At 48.1% G+C, this 23,440-nt stretch overlaps 1 protein-coding gene across 1 annotated transcript; it reads right to left on the reverse strand.

Annotated features, from left to right (window-relative positions):
• Positions 1-1,906: 1,906 nt before the first annotated feature.
• Positions 1,907-8,162, reverse strand: TXNIP (thioredoxin interacting protein). Its single transcript, XM_065420177.1, has 8 exons — positions 7,505-8,162; positions 6,533-6,605; positions 6,275-6,422; positions 5,706-5,808; positions 5,163-5,419; positions 4,637-4,793; positions 4,136-4,287; positions 1,907-3,714 (listed from the first exon to the last, which is right to left on the reverse strand). Exons 1-8 carry the CDS (start codon positions 7,752-7,754, stop codon positions 3,679-3,681), a joined length of 1,176 nt encoding a protein of 391 aa, XP_065276249.1. The 5' UTR covers positions 7,755-8,162; the 3' UTR covers positions 1,907-3,678.
• Between the last annotated feature and the right edge of the window lie 15,278 nt (positions 8,163-23,440).

The raw sequence follows: 23,440 nt of genomic DNA on the forward strand, positions 1-23,440 counted from the left end.
AAACCTTTCTGCTATTTAGGAAGCTTAGTTATGCATGCAACTGATGAAAGAACAACATTCCTTTGATCACGTATGTGCCTTCTCATTAATTACAATGTGAACTCTTAATTTGCTGCCACCACTGTTGTAACAGGGCGTAGGTCTACACTTAAAATGCTGCACTGTTTCTGGGAAGACCCTACCTATGCTGTCTCCCATCAGCACAGGTAATCCACCTCTCCTAGGCTAGGTCTACACTGCAGCGGGGGTCCGACCTAAGATACGCAACTTCAGCTACGTGAATACCGTAGCTGAAGTTGCGTATTTTAGGTCGGCTTACCTGGCGGTGAGGACGCGGGAAAGTCGACCGCTGCCGCGCTGCCGCCGACTCCGCTGCCGCCTCCTGCCGAGGTGGATTTCCGGAGTCGACGGCAGAGCGATCAGGGATCGATTTTACCGTGTCTTCACTAGACGCGGTAAGTCGATCCCCGAAAAACCAATTGCTACCCGCCGGATCGGCGGGTAGTGAAGACAAAGCCCAAGAGGTGATAGCTATGTTGACAGAATTCTCCCATTGACTTAGCTGTCTACAGTTGGGGTTAAATTGGTTTAACAGCATTGCTCAGGGAGTGTGGATTTTTCCACCCCCCTGAGCAATGTTATACCAACCTAGTGTAGACCAGGCCAGTATGCGGTGAATTAAGTTGGCTCTCTGCAGTATGGTCACCAATTTTGGTAAAGATCGCTAGCAAATCAAGCACATATAAGCCTCCGCATCATCCTAGTGTCTGAGCACCTCGGTTGCTAAGGGGTTTAGCCTCAATGCTGAATTAGGGGAGTATTATAACAGATTATCTGCAATTTTCAGCAAATCTCTTAATCAGTGGCAGAACTGACTGTAGAGCTCTCATTCAGACCCTTAACCACAAGGAAAAGATATAACACCCGAAGGAACAGGTTTAAAAATGTTGAGGGTGCAAAGTTTGGTTTAAGATCCGGTAGCATAAGGAATACATAATCTGTGATATCCCCGATTGGGGGTAAAGGGTTGATGGGTCAAAGTACAGGCATTGAGATATGAGGGTATGAAGTTCATAAAGTGGTTATGTTCGGGTGTGGAGTATAATGAGTGGATATGATGATGAGGATGGATTGACCCTCATTTGGTGAGATTTAATGTTCAGGGAGTTTATGGTTCCAGTTCATATGATCCAACGGAGAAGGTCACTTGGTCCCTTTGCCGTAGTGGGAGAACGATGTCACTCTGGCTCACGCCTCCTGGTACTGTTGGTGGTCGGTGATGTGCATCTCATCTGACCTCCTGTATAACTTGTATCCTCCCTCTCTGCTTGTGTGAGACCACTACAGGACCTATGCTCTGTGAAGGTGTTAGTCTCCATGTTAAAAAGCAGGGGCAGAAGGAAGCAGAGAATCAGTGACTTTGCCCTACGTCACACAGTTGGCTAGCGGACAGCTGGGAATAAAAAGGATGGTCTCCTTAACCCCAGGACAACCCAGCACCCTTTCCACTGGATCAAGCGGTTTAGCATTTAAACAGCTCTATTTACAATGGGACTGGAGTTGGACACAGGCTCCCATTGACTTCACTGGAAAGTGGAGGTGCTTTGGCCATTAAAAAATAAAGTCACTGATAAAAGAGACAGGGACTGTCTCACAGGCACCTACATTTGAAAGTTTTGGCCTTTGTGTTGCAGACTATGAAACCCAAGTGGCTGCTGGTTCTCCTCCCCCAGCAATTTATCCCCCCCACCCCAGCAATGGAATTGGTAAGGTGGTAACTTGGCACAACATCCTAATCACACCAGCTCTGAAGGTTCACATCAGTTTTACAATATGAGCCCCCCCTTGCCCCACCCCCAGTAGAGAAGTTTCCACCCAAGAACGATGGAGGCTTTGGTTATTTCAATGGTCTTTATTAAAAATGTCACCCCACGGGGGTGGATATAACATCTTAAATTGTACAAATATAAAAACTTTCCAAAACAAATACAAAAAAACACAGTAGAAAAATTCAGTACACCCGATTCGTGTCATGACAGGCCGAGGCAGCTGCTAAGGCTCACGCAAGCTTGGTTCTGCCAAATACAGATGAATAAACACTTAGGACATGCAGTGCGCTGGGTTAATGAATACACAAGGGGGGAGGGGGGAGTGCTTTTTTCTGTGTAAGGGGAGGACAGACCCACAGGGGAAAAAAAAAGTTAAGATACTAGTTCCTTTCTCTCCCCCCCCCCAAAAAAAAATCCCCCACACACCAGAAAACCTTCCCAGTCATTTTTTTTTTTTTTGGTTTAATGTTTGCCTAAATTGTGACAGCCTCGCTTTAGGCTACGTGCCTTTCCCCCAGGTGTCTGGACATTGCACAAGATAGTTTGACCAAAACTTCTTCAAATGGTGCCAGACAGCGGGTTTGAGACTTGTGCTTTGATCCGCAGGCAAGGGAAAGCATGAGACAATTCTCAGGGTTTGCCTGGGTACAGAGAGGTTTGTTATTTCTTGGGCTGTCCTTGAAGTGCAATCCCAGCCAGACTCCTTTGTGCACCTGCTGAGGCCAATTAAACCAAGTAGTAGTCATGGCTGGGTTGGGGTTTTTTTGGGTGCACTAGTTTATCTGCACAAAGGAAGATAAAAATTCAAAACGAAAGAGGACGGAGATAGTGATTCTTAACAGGACCATGGAGTTTAGCTTACACTTGTTTAGCAGATTCACAAAACTCAGAGTCAAACAATAAATGCTACCAAAGAAATAAAAACAAGTCATATGACACTGCTTTGAACTGACTGTATAAAACTCTTGGCTTTGGAGACATTTGGACTGGATAATGTTTCATTTGCTTGTTAGAACAAAAAAGACAGACATGCATAAATATCCTTCCCCTTCTACAGGGCTGTTATGTTCTCACTTAACAAGCCTGTGGGTGGATATTGTCAAATAGCAATGGAGGGAAGTGATCTCTGCACTTCTACCTCTTGCCAAGACACAGAAGTGTTTCCACCGACACCCGAAATCCTCAATCGGAGGATTGTAAAAAGCTTTGCTATTTTCAAGCACAAGTAACAATCCTTGTAACAGAGCAACAAGCTTACAATCCTAAGCGAGCAGGTTTCATTGAAATCTTCAGACACTAAAAAACATTGATGAACAGATCATGTGTTCAAACATAATTGATCATCAGTACAGCATAATAACAGATTCAAGGCACGGTGATGGTAGTTTTTCTGGCATTGAAGCCTTTTTAAGTCCGAATCTGCTGGCTTTGTGCCTCTCCCTAACAAATCAACTCTTAAGTGCTCTCCATAGAGCACACACCTTTTCCACCCCGCATACTCCCATTACAGTTTCTACACAAGCAACTATTTATTTTCCAGGGAGATTCTGAAGGGCTCTGGAGTGCAGGCAAGGCCCGATAGCCTCTGACCAACATGGCATTTCGCTCGTCACATCAAGTCTGTGCACACAGCACATCTTAGAAGAAAGACCTTTACATCTGCCTTCTTCCGTACTGGCTGTGATTTTTCAGCCCGGTTGGAGCTACCCTACCCCACACTTCTTGGGATGTTTTCTTCCTGCATTCAGGGCTTTGAAAGCCCGTTCTGAACTCTGATTAGGTAATAATCACTGCAGATACAAAGTGAGTCCAGGAAAGTAGAAAAACAGAAACAGCTGCTTCTTGGCACTCACTGCACATTGTTGTTAGCATTGCAGGGATCAACCTGGGGAAGAAAAATAAGGAGGTCTTTAGACATTTGCTGAAGAATACTAACTTGTTAACCCCAACCAACTGTAGTCAATTTCCTAAACACATGACTCGAGAAATAAGTTCTAACTCAAAGCTACCCAGCTGAAGTAAGACGCACCAGCCACATTGGACAGCTTTGCACAAGCAGATGCAGTGCGGTTTTAGTGCATCCCTGGACAGATCCGCATCAGTATCACAAGGACCATTAATCTCTTCTAGTCTGTCGGTTTCTATCTTCCTGACAATACAGATAATGAGTCTAGCCATGTCTGAGCCTTCTTGATACTGGTATGAATGCAAAGTCTCCCACCCCAGCTAAATCCTAGGCGTCTGTTTTCCAGCTCTATTTCCTTTGTGGCCGAAACCAGCCATGCAAGATATTCACCAAATCTCACCTCTGTGTAAGTGGGAGGAGGCATGAACTTGAACTCTGGGGCATACATGAAGATAGGACTGTCGAAGGAACTGTCAAGATCATCCAGAAGGGGAGCGGTGGGGCTCTCCAGGCGGTGATCCTCAGATATGATGTCCAGGTAGCATGGAGGCGCTGTAAAAGAAGCTTGTGAGCCCTACAGGATATTTGTGGAGCAGAGTGCTTTGTGATGCAATCCCAGTTTTATTCCTATGTTCAGGCCATTAGGATGAAGCAATCCACACTCCCTCTCCTCCCCTCATAGAGGTGGTATTTTAGAGCGCTGGGAGAGCTCTCTCCCAGGACTACACAAGCCATGTTGAAGTGCTGCTGCAGTAGCACTTTAGCGTTGCCAGTGTAGACTAGTCCTTATACTGCATTTCAAGTGATGGCCTCAATCAATTTATTGGAAGGTTTCAGAGCAGCCCCCTTTGCTAAAGACTAAAGCAAGTATCCCCATAAAACAGCACAGCACTCAGCTCACCTTCTGGAGCATCCGGGATATTGAGGTCCACCCAGCTCATTTCAGAGCTAGTCTGGCTAGCCATGCTGGAGCTGCGGCTGGCAAACCCAGATCTGCTACCGATGACGAGAGGCAGCTCCAGAAGGATCTTCTTGGAGCCAGGGATGCTGGCATAGATCTGTATGAACAAGACCAGGATAGAGTTGGTTACTACATCATTACCCCGATACAAGAATTAGAGTCGGTCACATTAGAATTCCTAGTGAAACTGCAGTGATGTGGGGAAAGAACTATGGTATAGATTAAGTGTAATCCATCCTTCATTGGTCAAAGTGACATGAGCTAGTGAATCATGTGCCTATGCTCCCATATACATGGAGACTAGTGTTGTAAGGACAACTGTACATGTCCAATTCCCTTATAATGGCATCCCTCATGTTCACTGCAGAAGTGGGCATCCTCTTAAAGCGGTATGGAGGAGCTGGAATCCAAGCAGCAGCTAGACTAAACTGGGAATAAAGGGCTGCTTTGATAGCGAGACCCTTACCTGCAAGAAGTACTCCACACGCAAGATATTGCAGCCCAGGATGGATGGTTTGATCTTCTTGACCCGGAGAGTTTTACCCCGCCAGCTCTCAGACATGCCCGAGATGATGGGGTTGCCTCGGACGCAGGAAAGTTTCTGGGTCAAAACCTTGGTCTGCCCGTTTGCCAAGTAGGTATGCTTGGAAACAATGGCTGCTTTGGGTACCACGATCCGGGAGCAGATGTTCTCAAAGTCTGCATTTATGGAGATATCATCACCTGGAAAAAGAGATATGGAAGCTTAGTTATGGAGAAGGCCTACGGTCTTAGCCAGACCAGTATCATCGAGTAGGAAGTTCCCCTGATTCACAGACTGCTTCCCTTCACTCACATTGCATTACATACTCCCACTTACGCCCACCACACTCAGTTCCTTTCCCAATCTTGCATTTTCAGACTTCAAATCCCTGTCAGTTGTCTCATCCCCCTTCATACACTCTGCTTAGCCCTTCACCCCCCTCCTCCCTCACCATCCCACTCTCAAAGGAAAGAAACCAGATCTCACCTTCACAGAATCCTTTTCGGTCAATCCTGGCACTGACGGACACATGCCCATCAGGAATGAACAAGCAGGACACCTTCTTGTCTTTCTTGGCAGCGACTGGCGACTGGAAGAGATCCACAGGGAGATTGCGTTACACAGACGAAGAGGCCACAATAACACAACAACATCAGTCCGTGTCCCCCTGCCCCCCACACTGCCAAATGCTGTCTTCACCACCTACTCGGCTCCCCATTCTTGGAAGTTCTGTGTCTGCCTCCTGCCTGACCTTTGCCCTGTCATCTGTGTTTCAAACCTGCTGCAGTTTAATTTGTAATTCCAATTAGGCCCTAACATCCTGCATTATGGATAGTAGGGGAGACTCTCTGATGCCCCAGCCGGCTGTCTCATGAAGCAGAGTACTAAACAGCCCTAATTGGAAGTCTGGACCACAGCCCCAGAGATAAGTATTTAATCTGTACTTTGCAGTAAAGCCAGTTAAAGAGATTCCTCAGGACAGTGCGAACATCCTTTTCTAAAGGACCTGAGTCACCACATCGCTACATGCACAGACACAGAGACCTGATAATTACCATTAAGTCTGGAGTGTTGACATCAACAGGATCCATGACCTCAAAGTGCTGCTTTATCTCCTGAGTGTGACAGGTTGGGCGATCCAAGAAAGCCTTAACCCAGTAATCCACACAGCCATACTTCCCTTTGAATGAGGTCCCCAGAGGCCTGCAATACAAGAGGGCAGAAGAGCCTGTTAGAGAGACACAAGATAACTAGAAAGGAAGGACTTTTAACAAGACTAGGATTTTTAGTAGCCACTTTTGGCCAATACCTACCCCTGGGGAAGCTCAAATCCAAATTTGTATTCATATTTGTTGCCAGGTCTCAAGATCACAGAGCCATCCTCATCTAGAAAGATTAAAAAAAAAAGGAATACATTAGAACACACTGCCGACTGAGATTTTAAGCTTCATTACGCTTGTCCTGTTTCACAGCTGTAACAGGCAACGCAGCTGTGGCATTGATACCCCCTAGACAAGAACAACCGAACACTCTGCTGATGCCCTTGTGGAAGGGGAGTAATATTGCAGATCTAGGCTTGATGTTACTTTAACAGTCTCATTTTAAGACAGGCCAGCACCTGACTTCTGCTTCAACACAGCACTTCTCTTCGCATTCTCCTTCCCCACTCTCCCATAATCTAGCTGCTACTAGTCTCCCGGTTGAAGCAGCCAGCAGGGAGGGGAAAAAAAAAAAAAGGAAGTCAGCCATTCAAGGCATTTCTCATCCCCACCGCTCTTTCATCTTAGTTTTCTCACCCTCTGTTAAGAAGCTCTGCCAAGTTTGACAACTCTGCCCACTTACATTTTGCCTGCAGGATTGACGGGGAACGTCCTGTTACAGAGATCCCGGAAATCCATACGCTGGCCAACAATCTAAACTTGCAGTTCCCTACGGTGACACCTGTTCTGCATACTGTACTTGCGTATCAATACAGACTGTACCCACATCTCTTCCTAGGAATCAAGGCAAGCCAGCCATTGCAATTGAATCGAAGGCTAAAAGGACTATTCTGTAGCAAAAAGCCAGGAAGATGCAAATACTATTTGAGTCCGCCTCTTTCCACCCAAAACCTGCGTCTCTATAATGTATCAAGAAACCTTCTTTAAAAAGCCACCAATCCTCAGTTAAGTTAAAAGCATCCCAGGCCTTGAGTTTTACGAGCAAACGCTTAGTGGGAAACCCCCAACCCACACAGAGGCACACACACACACACAACACAACGACTCTTGAACCAAGGTTCTCACCAGTGGGATGATCATCCAGGGTGAGGACATCTTCATAGCGCAGGTACTCCATCTCCTGCTTGCATTGTTGGGGTCCCTTGATCCAGACCACTTTGGCCTCCCCACAAGCCAGCACTTTAACTGAAGTGACCCGGGTGGTTTCGGTCACTTCCACCAGCACACGGCCGGCCACCTTCTCTCCACTGCAGAAGACCTTGTCGGGCTCGCTGAAGACGATCTCGAAGGTCTTGATCTTCTTGAACACCACCATGGCGACTGGTTGCAAAAAAGTTTTGTTTCTCCCCCCACAAAAAGAGATTTTGCCTTTTGTTTTGTTTGTTTAACGAGAGTGGTTTTGAGCCACGATCTAGAGGTTTGTAGGCAACAAGGACTTTTTTAAAAGCTCGAGTTGCAAAACTTCAGAGAGCTTTTGCAAAGAAATTCACCCTCTTTAAAGTCTGGCCCTTTTTTTTAAAGGATGGCCGAACAGCTGGAGTCCTAGGAGGGGAAACAATCGCAGGACGGGATCCTCCTGGTAGGCAATAGCTTCCTTTAGTTCAGCAGCAACAAACGACCTTCTCTCTGCTGCAACCTGCAAAGCTGTGAGCCCGGGGAAAAGCCGGACGCTGCCTTTATACCCCCTCTCCCCTCCCTTCCCGTGTTGATCTCAGCTCTCCATGCTGAAGGCGCGTGGACAAGCGTGTTTGCCGCGTGATCAGCGCTCCCATTGGCCGCCGCGGCCTTGTTTACCTCCCCGCCGGCCAATCGCCGAGCCGACCGCGGAGCGTGGACACCGTGTGTAAGCTGTGCCGGCCGGAGTTGCGAGAGCCAGGAGTGGAGGAGAGAGCGACGGGGGAGCGGGCCAAGGAGAGGCAAGAAGGGAGGCGCCGGGAGCCAATCAGGGGCGGAGGGGCGGGATATAATGTTCTCGAGGAGCAGGGCGGGGGTGTGAGGGGGTTTTTGTAGCTGGGCTGTTGTCTCACTCCCAGGCAGATGTCAGCCCCCCCGCCCCTGCCTAGCCTTCCCTCTGCGGGGGGTGGAGGGAGGCTCCCCCCTGGATAAACTGTACGGGGGCAGCTGTCAGCCCCCCAGCACTGCCCCCCCCCGACCGTGGGGCCAGTTCCACAGCCCCCCTCCCCTCCCACTGACCATGGTGGGGGTCAATTACACAGCCCCCCCACTCACCCCACACTGACCATGGGGGGGGGGGGGATTCTACAGCTCCCTGACAACTGCCCCCACACTGACCATGGGGGCAGTTCCACAGCCCCCCCCCACACACACAAACACCTCACCCCACACTGGCCATAGGGGGCAGTTCTACAGCTCCCTGACAACTGCCCCCACACTGACCATGGGGGCAATTCCACAGCCCCCCCCCCACACACAAACACCTCACCCCACATTGGCCATAGGGGGCAGTTCTACAGCCCCCTGACAACTCCCCCTCACTGACTATGGGGGCAGTTTCACAACCAGCACAGTACTGCCCCCCCACACACACACACTGATGGGGGGTTAATTCCACAGCCCCCCACTCTTCACCCCACACTGACCATGGGGTAGGTCAATTACACAGCCCCCCCACTCACCCCACACTGACGGGGGTTAATTCCACAGCCCCCCACTCTTCACCCCACACTGACCATGGGGTAGGTCAATTACACAGCCCCCCCCACTCACCCCACACTGACCATGGGGGGGGAATTCTACAGCTCCCTGACAACTGCCCCCACACTGACCATGGGGGCAGTTCCACAGCCCCCCCCTCCCCACACAAACACCTCACCCCACACTGGCCATAGGGGGCAGTTCTACAGCCCCCTGACAACTCCCCCTCACTGACTATGGGAGCAGTTTCACAACCCCCACAGTACTGCCACCCCCCCACACACACACTGACCATGGGGGTGTTAATTCCACAGCCCTCTGACAACTCCCCCCCCATATTGGCTATGGGGGGTACTTCTACAGCCCCCCCCACCCTCAACACTGATCATGGGGGGGGGCAATTCCACCTCTACACCTCCCCTCACACTGACTATGGAGGGTCAGTTCCACAGTCCCCCAGCACCTCCCCCAACACTGACCATGGGGCGGGGAGCACTTCTACAGCCCCCTGACACCACTCCCAACATTGATCATGGCAACCCCCAACACCTCCCCGACACTGATCATGGGGGGCAGTTCCACAGCCCCCCAGCAGCTCCCCACACACTGTTGGGGGCAATTCAACAGTTCCCCTACACCTCCTCTCACATACTGACTACACAGCTTCATAGTCACAGATCATAATTGAGGGCGGGGAGATCTCAGCCTCTCCTAACCCTTCTATTGACTATACTTGGGGGCTGCTCCTTTACCAAATCCCCCCATTTCCCAAAGAGCCGTCCCAAGTTCCAAAATGTACTAGCCCCACAGCCCCGAGCTCACCCCCATTGATTATACTGGGGTCATCACTACACACAGATTTCCCCTCAGGAAAAAAAAATCCTCATTTAGCCACATTGAGAATGTTTAAGAGTTGCACAAATTCAACCCCCTCCTCTGACTGTATTAAAGGACATCACATGCAATGGGGCTGACTGTTTGTAATACAGGAAACAGGGTGACTGGGTGAAAAAATAGGAAACAAAGCTGATTTTTCAGGGGCTCAATGTCACAGCTTTTATTCTGGGTGACAAGCCGTGCGTTGGGATCATAGCACCTCGTCCTTTGCAGAGTTGATGGTTGGAAAACAGGTTTATTGTCGGATCAAGTGCTGGCTCCCTGAAGAATCTGACTTCTGGGATATTAGACACCAAATAAGCAGCATCCCCACTCCTCATTTCCCTCTTATTGACCAGACTGGGGGGCAGCTTCGCACACCTCACCCTCCTGAGTGTTTGGGGAGCGGGTGGATCTTTGTACAAAGCCACTCACTGACTGTTCTGGGTATATTTCTACACAGCAGCCCTCAAGTTATCTTTTAGTCATGTTGTCAGGCATTCACCCCATCCCTGACCAACTGTGGTCCATTTTGGCATAGTTTAAAAGCTGTTTCTCTAGATCAGTGTTTCTCAACGACCAGTCCGTGGACTGGCGCTGGTCCCTGAGATCTCCCTGACATAATTTAGGAAGGCAGCAAGCCGGTCCCTGGTATCAAAAGGGTTGAGAAACGCTGCTCTAGATCAATACAATTTTCATGCAGACAAAGCTGTAAACCAGGGGTGGCCAACCTGAGCCTGAGAAGGAGCCAGAATTTACCAATGTACATTGCCAAAGAGCCTTAGTAATTTGTCAGCAGCCCCCCATCAGCTCCCCCCCCTCCCGCCCCGGTGCCTCCCGGCAGCCCCACAGATCAGCGCCTGCCACAATCAGCTGTTTCACAGTGTGCAGGAGGCTGGGGGTGAGGGGGGGGAGTGAGGGCATGGCAGGCTCTGGGGAAGGGCAGGAGCCTTGGGGGAAGGGGTGGAGTGGGGTCAGGACCTGGGGCAGAGCCAGGGGTTGAGCAGTGAGCACCACTGGCACATTGGAAAGTTAGCACCTGTAGCTCTAGCCCTGGAGTCTGCACCTAGTCAAGGAGCCGCATATTAACTTCTGAAGAGCCGCATGCGACTCCGGAGCCACAGGTTGGCCACTCCTGCTGTAAACAATGTCGTTAACCAGCTAAAACAAGATTTTCTAAAGGACGGGGGAATAGGGAAATCAGAGACTCTCTTCCTCTTGTTTCTAAAACCTCTGCCCCCCCCAACTGGGGAAAGGGACGTGTCCCCAGTATAGTCACTTCCCTTCGCTGTCCTTCGCCCCTGAAATGGGGACTGGGAGTGGTATGTGTGTTTGTAGTAACTATGCCCACGTACATTTTCAGACTAGAATTTGGCTTGTGTATCCCACCTCAAGTCAATTGTTCCTCACCAAATAGGATATAAACTGATTATCTGCTGGATCGAAGAAGGAATTTCCTTGCTATGAGAGAGCAATGGGGAAAAGGAGCGCTGGCCGCCTAGGAGTGAAATGAAGGAGCTGCATCTTTTTCTGGAACATCTGCTATCAGCTAGTGTTCGATACGTGGTACTAGTTTAGATACACCACTCGTTGTTTTTGTGGATACAGACTAACACAACTACCCCTCTGATACCACTAGTCTATTCTAATGTGGTAGGCGGAGGGACGCTGGGCTAAAGTGAGACATTGATTTAGTCTAATTTGGCAGGAGGTGGAATACCAGATTAGACTGACCACTTGTCTGTTCTGTGTGGCAGAAGATGGGATACTGGATTAGCTGAATGCAGTTCCTTATCAGAACATCTTGCATTCCTTTAGGAGGAGCGTTAAATCCTGCCTCTCTGGTTCCCTTCAGTGCATGTGTCTCCTGAAGGATTATATTCCCTCTGGCTGTACCGCCCTGGCCTGTTCCAAGCTGCAGCCCGTTGCTGTTTTCTCTCAGCCGGTGATAACACACATTCCACGGATGTCTCAGAACATTTATCCCTGGGCCAGGCAGCCTGCCAGAGCTGTGATCCAAGGCACATTCCAAAAATTGAATCCTCTCCACCCTCTCTCCCTGGCAGGCTGCCTTTGGCCTTTGCCTCCCTGACTTGCTGAAAATGCCTCACTTCCATCCTGCAGGGGGACTGTGATGTCCTCAGGAGGGGACTAGATTATGAGTGATTCCACATGGGGGGCATAGTAAAACTTCTGGGGCAACATGCCAGATTAGATGACAAGGGGGATTTGGAAATACTTTTTTTGGTTTTTAAGTAGGGGATTTTTGCTCGTAAAACAAAATCTTTAGTTTGTCACATCACTTTCAAAGAGAAGATGCCAGAGATGAGCACCACTGAACTGTTGTCTCCGTCTGCCTGACCACTTCAGCAGCTCTCAAAGGTCGTTCCTTAAAGCCTTGTCTGCTCTGTGGTTTGCTACTTGAACTGGTTTCAAACATGGTTCAGGCTAACTCAGCTCAAACGACAAACTGTGTTTAAACCAAATTTACAAACCGTCTTCTAGTCTTGATCCCTTTTGCCCTTGGCGATCTGAATTTCCTCTGTACCAAAGATCTGATGCACTGGAGAGTCTTGGTAAGCATCTTTATTTCCTGGCCTAAGTTACTTGACATGGATCAGGGTAACAAAAAGTTCTCTCTCTGTCACATGGCAGGAGTCACTCATTCTAGTGTGTCCTTTGTTGCTTGCTCATCCATCCCAAAACGGATGATACAACTCCAGTCTCTGAAGGGTGCTGGTTGTGGGCTGCTGTTGCCATGGGTAAAACTCCAAGGTGGAGTTGTTTACACAAGATGTACTTTAGCCATATATGGTTTCCTCCAGAAAGTACAGAGACACAATTTCAAACCATTCACAATAGCCCTACCAAAAGGGACTTGACTGTCACGCAAAGGCTTGACTGTTACGTTGCCCACTCCTGCACTGTTATTGCAAAAGCTGTTTCCGCTGGTGGGGGTGGGATCTGATTAAGAGAAGCCTGGAAGAAAGAACTGTATTTTCAGAGCCTAAGCAGGGGGCTGTGGTTTGAAAGTCCTCCTGAATGGCCACTCCTATCCCCTGTTTTGCTCCTTTCTGCTCATATCTGATCAGGGTTCTCTGTGTTTATCACCCAAATCCTATAAGAATCAGTGGCCAGTGGAAACACTCTTCTGCAATAATGGGGTAAAGGAGCACTGGCTGCCTACGTTCAAAATTGAGCAGAGAATGGGGTGTTTCATTTTACCTTCCAAAAGGAAGTGAAATGTTTCTAAATTTAAAAAATGGATGAAGATTTTAGGGGTCAGGGAAACTGGTAATGAGCCATGGGACCTTATACCATGTAGGTCCCTATTTCAAATCCAGCCCAGGTTGGTAGTGACTGGAAATGGTTGCCATCTGATAGATCTTCAGGGATCTATGTGACGTGAGTTTGGTGGGTCCCAGTTCAGTTCCTAACAGAGGTTAGGTGACCTCATCACAGGTATCCTCTGAAAGATTCCCATGGTGCTTATCAATCTGGTGCATAGATTTCAACTTCTCTGCCACATAGTGGAACCTATCTCTCCCTGATTGTCCCAGCAGCACAGGGTAAGCGCTTACATTGATCCAGTTTGGGGGTCCCAGATTGCAAGCTCTTGGCATGAATGCAATTCACAAAGACTTTCTAGCTGATGGATTATTGAGTTAATTGGCCAAGACCATAACAGGGTTCAAAAAAGAACTAGATAAATTCATGGAGGATAGGTCCATCAATGGCTATTAGTCAGGATGGGCTGGAATGGTGTCCCTAGCCTCTGTTTGCCAGAAGCTGGGAATGAGCAACAGGGGATGGATCACTTGATGATTCCCTGTTCTGTTCATTCCCTCTGGGGCACCTGGCACTGGCCACTGTCGGAAGACAGGATACTGGGCTAGATGGACCCTTGGTCTGACCCAGTAGAGCCATTCTTATGTTCTTCTCCATATCCTTCCCAGATAGGGCTTTTATAATGAGTTGAGTAGGAGCCAGAGCTGGTTACACCCAAGTGGTCTGTGACTGGGATCTAATCCAACCATGTATACACAAAAATAGATGTAATTTTAGAGTTTGTGAAAGGTCACATCACCAGTACCCATAACAAGCAGTGAGAACTAGCTCCATACCCACGGAATGCTTTGTGGGGAGAGAGGGCTGGATTTAATTTGTTTGGCTAGTAGAGACTGACTTCTTCTGGACACATGCAGTATGACACCACATGCTTCCAGCCTGGAAATTTGGTGCCTGCCTAGTTTGGTGCCATCCACCTACCCAGCTAGCAGTTGTGCCTTGCAATGTTATTGGGTTTTTTTCAACCTCATTGCCCAATTACTTTGTGAAACCAACCCAAGGGACCAGCTCTGCCTTTGGCAACAGTTGGACTCCGTACTATTACTACTGCTACTATTACTGAATAATAAAAGAAGAAGCTCTTATATAGCAAAGGATTGACTGACTGGCAAGAGCCATTTCCCCAGCGGCCATCCCTTCCCTCAGCGCTGGGTCTGCCATTTGTAAGTCCCCAAACAAGAATGGGACCCCACGTTGCTGGAGGCAGCAGGAAAGCGTTTATTCCATGTCTCCTCAGCAACCCAGGTTACCCTGAGAACATCGAACCCCTCCCCCTTTCTCCTCGGCTTCCTGTAGACTAGTGAGTCCAATTCAAGGTCGCAGTCCTTATCTTGGGGGATGCTCAGTGGGCCCAGCATATTTAAAGGAGACTGAAAGATCCCGGATGGGGACTGTGGTTGACAACTCCACTTCTCAGGCCCAGTGGAACTTTCTATCATCAGGGTGAAACTCCGCTTTGCAGAGACAGAACTTCCTCAGGGGCTGGTCCTCGACGGGGGAATAAACTCCCCTGGGGACTAAAGACCATCACAAAACTCCCCATCTTCTGCTCCAAGTGCACTTATTCAACCTGCCTTTGCTAATATCAACACAGAGCTGTGTTGACATAAAAACCCAATAACAGCTCCCTTTCCCGTTCCCCCCCAAGAAAACCAGCAACCAAAAAGAAACCCTACCAAACCCACTCTCATACAATTCTCTCAGAGGGCTGAAGATGAGAGAGAGAATGAATTACATAGGACAGATGTTAGTCACGCCAGTCAATGCCTGGCTGCGAGGTGCTCAGATACTACAGTGATGAGGGTGATATAAGAACCCCTCCAGGATAGAATAGAGTCCACTGCCAGAGAGGACCATCAGAGTTGGGCTGTGAGTATCTGAGCTGGTTGGTCCTGCTTCCAGCGTGTGTGTGATGATTCCTCCCCCCCTACTCTGAGAGCTAGCAGAGGAGCCCAGGCTCAGGCCCTGACTGTTCTAACCTCCTGGTGAAGGTGGTGATTGGGGTCAGATGAAGAGCTTGTTTCTCTCCTGGAGGAAGAATTGGGGATGAAATTTCCCCTCCTCTTCCCATGGTATAATATTGCATAAATATTACAAAGCATCAAACTAGGTAGACTGGTCCTGTACGGTAGCCCTTCCTATCCATCAATCTCAATGTGCTTTACAAAGATAGATGAGCAGCATTATCCTCATTTTACAGAAGAGGAAACTGAGGCGCAGAGAGGGGCAGCAACTTAATCCACATCACACAGCAAGTCCCTGTCAGAGCTGGGACTTGAACCCACAGCTTCTCGGCTCTAGTTCAGTGCCCAGCAGCCACACAGCATAGTGTCTCAGTAGATGAGCTCTTGATGGATGTGCATCATTGGGGTCTCTGAATTGTATTGGGGGCCATTTCTCAAGTGTCTATTCTTTGCCCACCCGCGGAGTTAATTAACAAAGAGGAGTATTTCTCCATGGTGCTGCCTGTACTACATACCACAACTGGTGATGGACACAGGTCAGGGATGCATTGTGCTCCTACTTTGAGACTAAGGCATGAGAGTGAAAAATGTATAAATCTTTGTGTAGGGATTTCATGATGCTTTTGGTAGGGAAATACATACCTTAGGCCAGTAGTTCTCAATCAGGGGTATGCGTACCCCTAGGGGTACACAGAGGTCTTCCGGGGGTACATCAACTCATCTAGATATTTGCCTAGTTTTACAACAGGCTACATAAAAAGCACTCGCAAACTTAGTACAAACTAAAATTTCATACAAACTTGTTTCTACTGCTCTGTATACTATACACTGAAATGTAAGTACAAGATTTATATTCCAATCGATTTATTTTATCAGTATATGGCAGGGCCGCCTGGGGGGGGGCAAGAGGGGCAATTTTCCCCAGGCCCCGGGCCCCACAGGGGCCCCCACGAGAATATAGTATTCTATAGTATTGCAACTTTTTTTTATGGAAGGGGCCCCCAAAATTGCTTTGCCCCAGGCCCCCTGAATCCTCTGGGCGGCCCTGGTATATGGTAAAAATGAGAACATCAGCAATTTGTCAGTACTAGTGCGCTGAGACACTTTTGTATTTTTATGTCTGATTTTTGTAAGCAAGTCATTTTTAAGTGAGGTGAAACTTGGGGTACGCAAGACAAATCAGACTCCTGAGAAGGGTACGGTAGTCTTAGGAGCAAGGAGCAAGACTGGGTATCAACCCAGATTCCCTTTGTGCTATTGACAGCTGGCTCTTATTTCTGAGGGTGCACAGACATCTAGAGGCCTCTCCAGGAACAGCACTGAGCCACAGAAATGATTCTTCACTCCTTTGCCTGTCTTGACCGGTGTCTCAGAAGTGATTTTGGACCCGTACACGAAGGGTTCAAGACTGTGCTAGCTACAGCCACATTTAAACCCAGCTGGCGCGAGCACATTTCTAGCATGCTGAGCCCTGTTGATAGGATTTATTTTTTAAGGTGTGTGAGGCTCTCAAACTCTGTGCTGAGTATGATGGGGTTCTAAGAAGGAGAAGGGAATGGCTTTAAGAAATTGTGCAAACCAGGTTCCAGCTGACTGTGTGGCCTAGAGAAATCTGGGTTCCCTCTCCAGTTCCGCTATTTAGGCTGCTGGCGTGACCTTGGCCATGTCACTTCACCTCTCTCTGCCTTGACTCCCCCCTCTGTAAAATGGAAATTATGACTGTGATGGGGTATCTACTTCACACTGGCATTAAAGGGAGAGCTTAATTAAAGCACTTGGGGGCTGGGCCAGGCCTGATTAAAGATGAGTCCCAGCTGGGAGAGGAGCTGAGTAATTAGTTTGAAGAGAAGAGGGCTGGAGCAGACAAGGTTAGTAGGGAGAGTGGGAAGAACTCAGCAGCCATTTTCTAGTAGTTGGCAGAGAGACAGGTATGACCTGCTGGAGAAGGTTGATGGAACTGGCCAAAGCTGGGGAATCCTGCTGGGTAGAAGGCTCAGGTGGGGCCCCAAGATAGAGGGGAAGAAGCTGAATCCAAGAGCAGGGGTCCTGGATGCAGGGGCCATGGAACAATTTGTATAGTGGGGGTGCTGAGAGCCATTGAACCAAACTGTTATCCATGTACATAATGGAAACCACTTCAATCCAGGGGGTGCTGCACCACCCCTTGTTCCAGCACCTATGCCTGGACATGCTCAGCGGGGAGGACTCAATGGCAGAGGGGCCTGGCATATGGAATGCTGCAGGGGGCTGGCTCACTGGAGCCCTGATGCGAGAGTCGCTGTGGACTGGGGACACAGGCAAGGGCAGGACCTGACTGTCTAGGTAGAAGCTCTGGGTGGCTTTGCTCAGCACAAGAGCCTGGAAAGGGGCTGGGGAGAAATGCCACGGTAGGAAGGAGTCCTGCGGAGGTAGCAGCAAGAAGTTGGATGGAGCAGACCTTGGCTGCTGGTTAAAGGGTCTGTGGGCTTGACCCGGTGTGGTGGGGCGGCCCAGGTTCCCTTACAGCCACGGCAGAAGGTGGTGCAAAGCCTCCCTGAGGGAAAGGGATGAGGACAATTCAGAGCCTACGGAGAAGGGTGTAAGGACTCCTGGGGCCAGGATCAGGGCCTGAAGACCTGTCGAGATCTTGGAATTATTATTTGGACTTTGGTTTGTTGCCCCTTCTGTTACCGTGGAAGGGGTGGGACTAAATCACAACCTGGCCAGAAGGCTGCGTCATGAGAAGTGGCAAACCGAGGCTGGAGTCAGTAAAGCGGTGGTGCTGGAAGAGAGGTGCTGGAAGAGAGCCATCTAAACCACCCCCAGCTGGGAGATGGGCGTGCCAGTGGTGAGTCCACCCTTTTACAAATACATGTATGTCCTTGCTGAAATACTGTCCTTGCTGAAACTTTTCCTATGAAAAATGCTGAGATAAGAGCCAGGTATTTAATTTAACCTCAGCATCCAGTTTTATCCTGCATAGATTCTGTTTAGCTAATGCCACACGGTTATTGTTTTCCCATATATTTATGGGACACATTTAATGCTGGGTGCACCCCTCTGAACATTTGGGAAAATCTGGATCTGAATTCTGTAGCTTGGGGCCTGTCTCTAGTTAATAGCACATGCTACAGCATTGGCTGCAGCACACGTGAAGTCAGGCAAGCCTGTGTGTTACAGGTAGCTTCAGTGCGCCTTCAGCGCCAGTGTTAAGCTTTTCAAGGTTGACTTCTGAGTTGGAGGGCTCTATTTTGGGGTGTCCGGTTGGAGACACCTTGGCCCCAATTTTCATGGCCAAGTACATTGCATCTGAAGTCACTAGGAGCTGGAGATAGTGAATACCTCTGAAAATCAGCCCCTTTGAAGTTGTATAATAGCTAATGCTAATGGAAATTCTGGAAGGGAAGTTAAAATCAATGATGCAGGGTTTAAGACAATCTCTAATTTTTAGGGATCAGGAGGAGAATTGATGTAGGGGGACAGATTATCTGACTGTGGGGTTCTCTGAAGCATCTGTTGTTGACCATGGTTGGAGTCAGGAAATTGGACTAGATGGACCTTGGGTCCGATCCTGTCTGCCAATTCCTATGTTCCTATGTCTCAAGTCGGGCGTCCCAAAACGGAGGCTGCCCAGAGTTTGTGGCCACTTTGGAAAACATTGGCCCATGCTCCTGATGTCCTCTCATGCAACATAAGCTAGGAAACCAAGAGCTTGATCCAAAGCTCATTGACATTGATGGCAGGGCTCTCATTGACTTCAGGGGGTTTGGATCAAGGACTCGGTGCAGCTTCTGACTGCGGCGTGAAATCTGCTGGCAGTGGAGAGGTCTCTTCTCCTCTGGTTACTGACTCAGACATGTCACTGTAGGAGCCTGGTGCTGCTTCCCTTGAAATCGGTGGGAGCGCTGACATACGAGCAGGCCTGAAGAGTCCAGTTCATTGCTTCCCTCCCTCTTGGTATGACTGCACTTTGCTATGTTCCTGTAGTATCCTCCCATCACCCAGTTCCTCTCCTCCTTCCGTGTAAAATCCTGCTGCTGGGATCGGCTCCTTGACCCAGTCCATTCCTTCCCCTCTTCAACTGCCTCCTGAAAGCTCCCACTTGTCCTGTGGGGCCTATCAACCACAGCTGTTCCCATGACGTAATGTTAAAAGGGAACGACCCAAACAAACACAATCATGAATGTAAGGTGGTCTTCTCTGTGCCTATACTGGGCCTAGCACATCAGGGCCCTGCTGCCTGACCCAGACCTCTGGGTGCTACTGTCATACAAATGAATACTAATAACTAACAAGATGCGTGCCCTTCATCACCACTCAGTCACTTGCTCCTGTGGCATCCCTTCCCCTTTTGTTTGCCTGTTTAGATGGCTTTGACATGGAAAACACATGGGGGTTTTTGTTGGTCGTTCAACTGCATACCGTATTTTGGTGCTATGCAGATGATAACTTCCCAATTGTATGCTGCATTGGAGAGAGAGAATTCCTAATAGAGCAGGTGAATGAGGGTCAGAACTCCCTGAGTTCTGTGTTGTATGCTGGGAGAGATTGTGGGCTAGTGGGTAGATCAGTGGACCAGGACTCCTGGGTTCTATTACCTGCTGTGGGAGGCAGATTGTGACCGAGGGGTCAGGACTCCTGGGTTTGATTCTCAGCAATGCCACTAACTCCCTGGCTAGCTTTAGGCAGGTCACTTCACCTTGATTTTTACCTCTCTGTGGAATGGGGGTGAAATTTGCTCACCTCTGAGAGATGTGGGGTGGAAGGCTTAAATACCTGCTTTGGATGAATGGTGCCGTGTAAATGTGAAGTGCACAATTAAGATGTGACAGGGCGAGGTGATGGCCCCTAATACCACCCCTCTGCCCTTCCCCGCTGAAGATCAGCTCTAAACTGGGTGATAATTGGCAGGCGTACCGTATTTTGGAGTGTATTTTAGTACTATGATTGAAAGCTCACTGAAATAAAAGGAAATGCTCTCCCCCACCCCTTCCCCCAGTCAACTACAGTAGCCTTTGAATCAGTGCTATTTCTTATCAAAGAGTGACATCTGCTGGTAAAGTAACAGGCCAAAGATCAGGTCTCAGAAAATGGTTAAATACAGCTAGGATGACCAGATAGCAAGAGTGAAAAATCGGGACAGGGGGTGGGGGGTAATAGGTACCTATATAAGAAAAAGCCCCAAAAATCGGGACTGTCCCTATAAAATCAGGATATCTGGTCACCCTAAATACAGCAGAGGTAAACGAAACCAGATCAAGGCACTGGGCGCTGGTGGGCAAGTACTTTGTGCCATCTGGACGTTTGATTGCTCTGTAGTTTGTCTCTCTCAGGCAGGGAGGGAAAGGTTGAGATACGCAGGATTGGCACTGGATAGTACTTGGATGAGAGTCTCACAAAGCAGGGGGCTGCAGACCGGGGCAGTATTGGTGCAGTAGCTGGTGCATGGTGTATTCCCTCTCAGTACACAGCCAATGCCATAGCGCAGTGCTAAGGGACGCAGAGTGGGCCAGAGTCTCTGGCACTACTCCCTTGCCATGCCCATATGCCAAGGGCAGCACAGGGTTGCCTCTGCATGGGTCGCCGTTCCCAGAGGGCCATTCTACCCCATTATGCCACTGGAGAGGTGCAAAGATGCCAGAGTTGGGAACCAGATTCCACTTGGTCTGGAGGAGCCAAGATGTTAAACTGAGGACCTGATCACCCGGGGTCACTAAAAGAGCCATTGCCACTTTCCCCAGTAATAGGTTCATTAGCTGCTGTATCCGAGCTCAAATTCTACTGGGTAATTATATTCTGCATCCCTAAAACTGCCCCTGGCACTTCACTTAGATACTGTGTTGTTCTTTGTTTCCTGGCAGTTGGGCAGCATTGCTGTGTGCTGTTAAACAGCTGCTGCATTCCATTCCAGAGGTGGATGCATTTTAATAATGGGTGAAGTAAATTCCATATCTATAGGGACCTAATTGGGCTGAGTCACAGTAGCCCAGTGAAAGGTGTTCCAGAATCTAAATTTTCATTTTAAATAAATAAAATAAGTTTCTGGCCCTTATATTTGCAAAGAGAACCTTAAAAATGTCAACCATTGCAGGAATGCCTGCCTGCATCTGCAGAGAGCCTGAAACAACAGCTCCGAGGCGTGAAGGGCGTCATCCATTTCTGAGGCATGTTAACACTGGCGCCTCATTCTGATGTTGAGTGTTTTACTGGGGGCAAGGAAGAAGAGCAATGATCATATTATGAAGATCCACACAATCTATTGCAAGTGGTGTCCCCATTTTGGTATCACAAGTGGGCGGAGCTTGGTTGTAGGTGGAGTGTGAGAGTATCCACTGCTATTCCCTCCCACCCCCAATGCCCTGTGTGTATATTTAGATCATGAAGTGCTTTGGAATGAAAGGAGCGATGGGGTGGAATACAAGATATAATTATCTTCACCTGTTGCACGCCAACCAGGGAAATAAGAGACAGATGACAGGAAATGAGGACTTCAAAAATAGACACCTTTAATGTCAAACGTTCATGGATCAATGATGCCAATGTACAAGAAACAGAGAAACTCTTATAGTAGACACCATATGGGGGACAGTGTGTGAGGGAGAAGTACTTTAGAAGCTCCCTAGACTATACCTTTTACTGTGACTTTGATCAGAGCCAGGAAAAAGCAGGACTAGACAAATAAACCAAAGATGGCTTGAAATATGAGCCATAAAAATGAACCTTGTTTTTACGGTTTGATAAGCCTTCCCTCACACTATTTTAAAAAATTCTTTCATGCAACAATGTTTGCAAATCCTACCAGACTTCCCCCAATGACTGTTCTCTTGTACAAATGCCATCTTTGTAGGATCAAAACTCTGTCATTCCTCTCACAGTTCAGCACGACAAGAATTGCAAAGTTGTTTAGCGGATGAATCCTCTCTTTTATTTTTATTTTTAAAAAAGTCTTTGTATATGGAAAATATTTGTTAACAAATAGAACTCTATACACTTCTCTTAAAACCTCAAATATATTAAACATTTAACTTCAGTCTCACGGCAATATTTATGTACATTCCTTAATATTTTACCTAGTCACGGATGCAATCTGATAGCTTTGGCCTTTGCTGCTTCTGGGGTTTATCACATTACTAATCTTACTCTTGAAATCAAGCCAGTGGTTTTGGATGGGTTTTTGTGGGGCTATGGGAGACAGAATAACAGATGAAAGCTTGGGCTAAAAAAGGGGAAAATTAGATGGATTTTTCTCTATACTGTATTGTTGAAACTCAACTCTGGTCCAAAGTCTGGGACTTGCTATATTCAGTCCTAGATTAGTGCCAAAAAGAGAAAAATTGCAACGCTTAGATGACAATTTTAAAGTGAAACTTCAGAGATTTGACATTTTGCAGACAGATGGGCTACAAGTTAGCATTATACCAATAGTCTAAACAAGGAGAATACAGGAGAAAATATTTGTTCCTAGCCCAAGTGGTTCAAGGAATCTCAAACCTTGAACAAGACATTCTGGTTACCATCTTGCTGCTTTCTACTTCATTCCAATGTGGTTTCCACAGCAACTCTCACAAGAATGTCTGAAGCTACAAATCAACAAGTTTTGCCATCCAAAAGCTTTGACCCCAACCTGGATTCCATCATTTCTAACTCTAGCAGGTTCCTGAGCAAGAGTCTGCTACAACTAGGTTGGAACTGAAGTGCATGTTGGGTAGAGAAAAAGCAAGATAGGTAATTTGCAGGACCCCTTCTTGTGTGCCTACAACAAGCTTGGCAGAAGCGCGGCAGAAGCTCAGAGGATTCACTCTCCGGGTTTCAGAAAAAAAGAGAGACAATAGAAGTTATGTCCCTGCATGGCTTTTTCCCGTGTGGCAGCAGATTCCCCACTTTTATTTAAAAAAATAAAAATCAGAACCCACCATGGGAAAATTCCACTAACATTCAGGAGCAGAACAAAACTCAACTAATCCAGTCCGCAATGTGTTTGAGAATGGGAAGCATGAGCTGCTATTTCCAGGCCTTTTTTCGAAAACCAGGGCCTTTCACCAGTTTGGTTCCACCCCCATGATAGCAGATTCTAGATAGAGCACCGCTTCCTTTCAGCGGATGTCCACCTCACTCCAGTCTGTATGTCACAGAGCAGCTACAGGTTCTTGTAGCCCTGGTACCTGATGGACAAGGAGTG

Source organism: Emys orbicularis, chromosome 20 (genome assembly GCF_028017835.1).
Source record: "Emys orbicularis isolate rEmyOrb1 chromosome 20, rEmyOrb1.hap1, whole genome shotgun sequence".
In the NCBI taxonomy this organism is placed as follows: Eukaryota; Metazoa; Chordata; order Testudines; family Emydidae; genus Emys; species Emys orbicularis.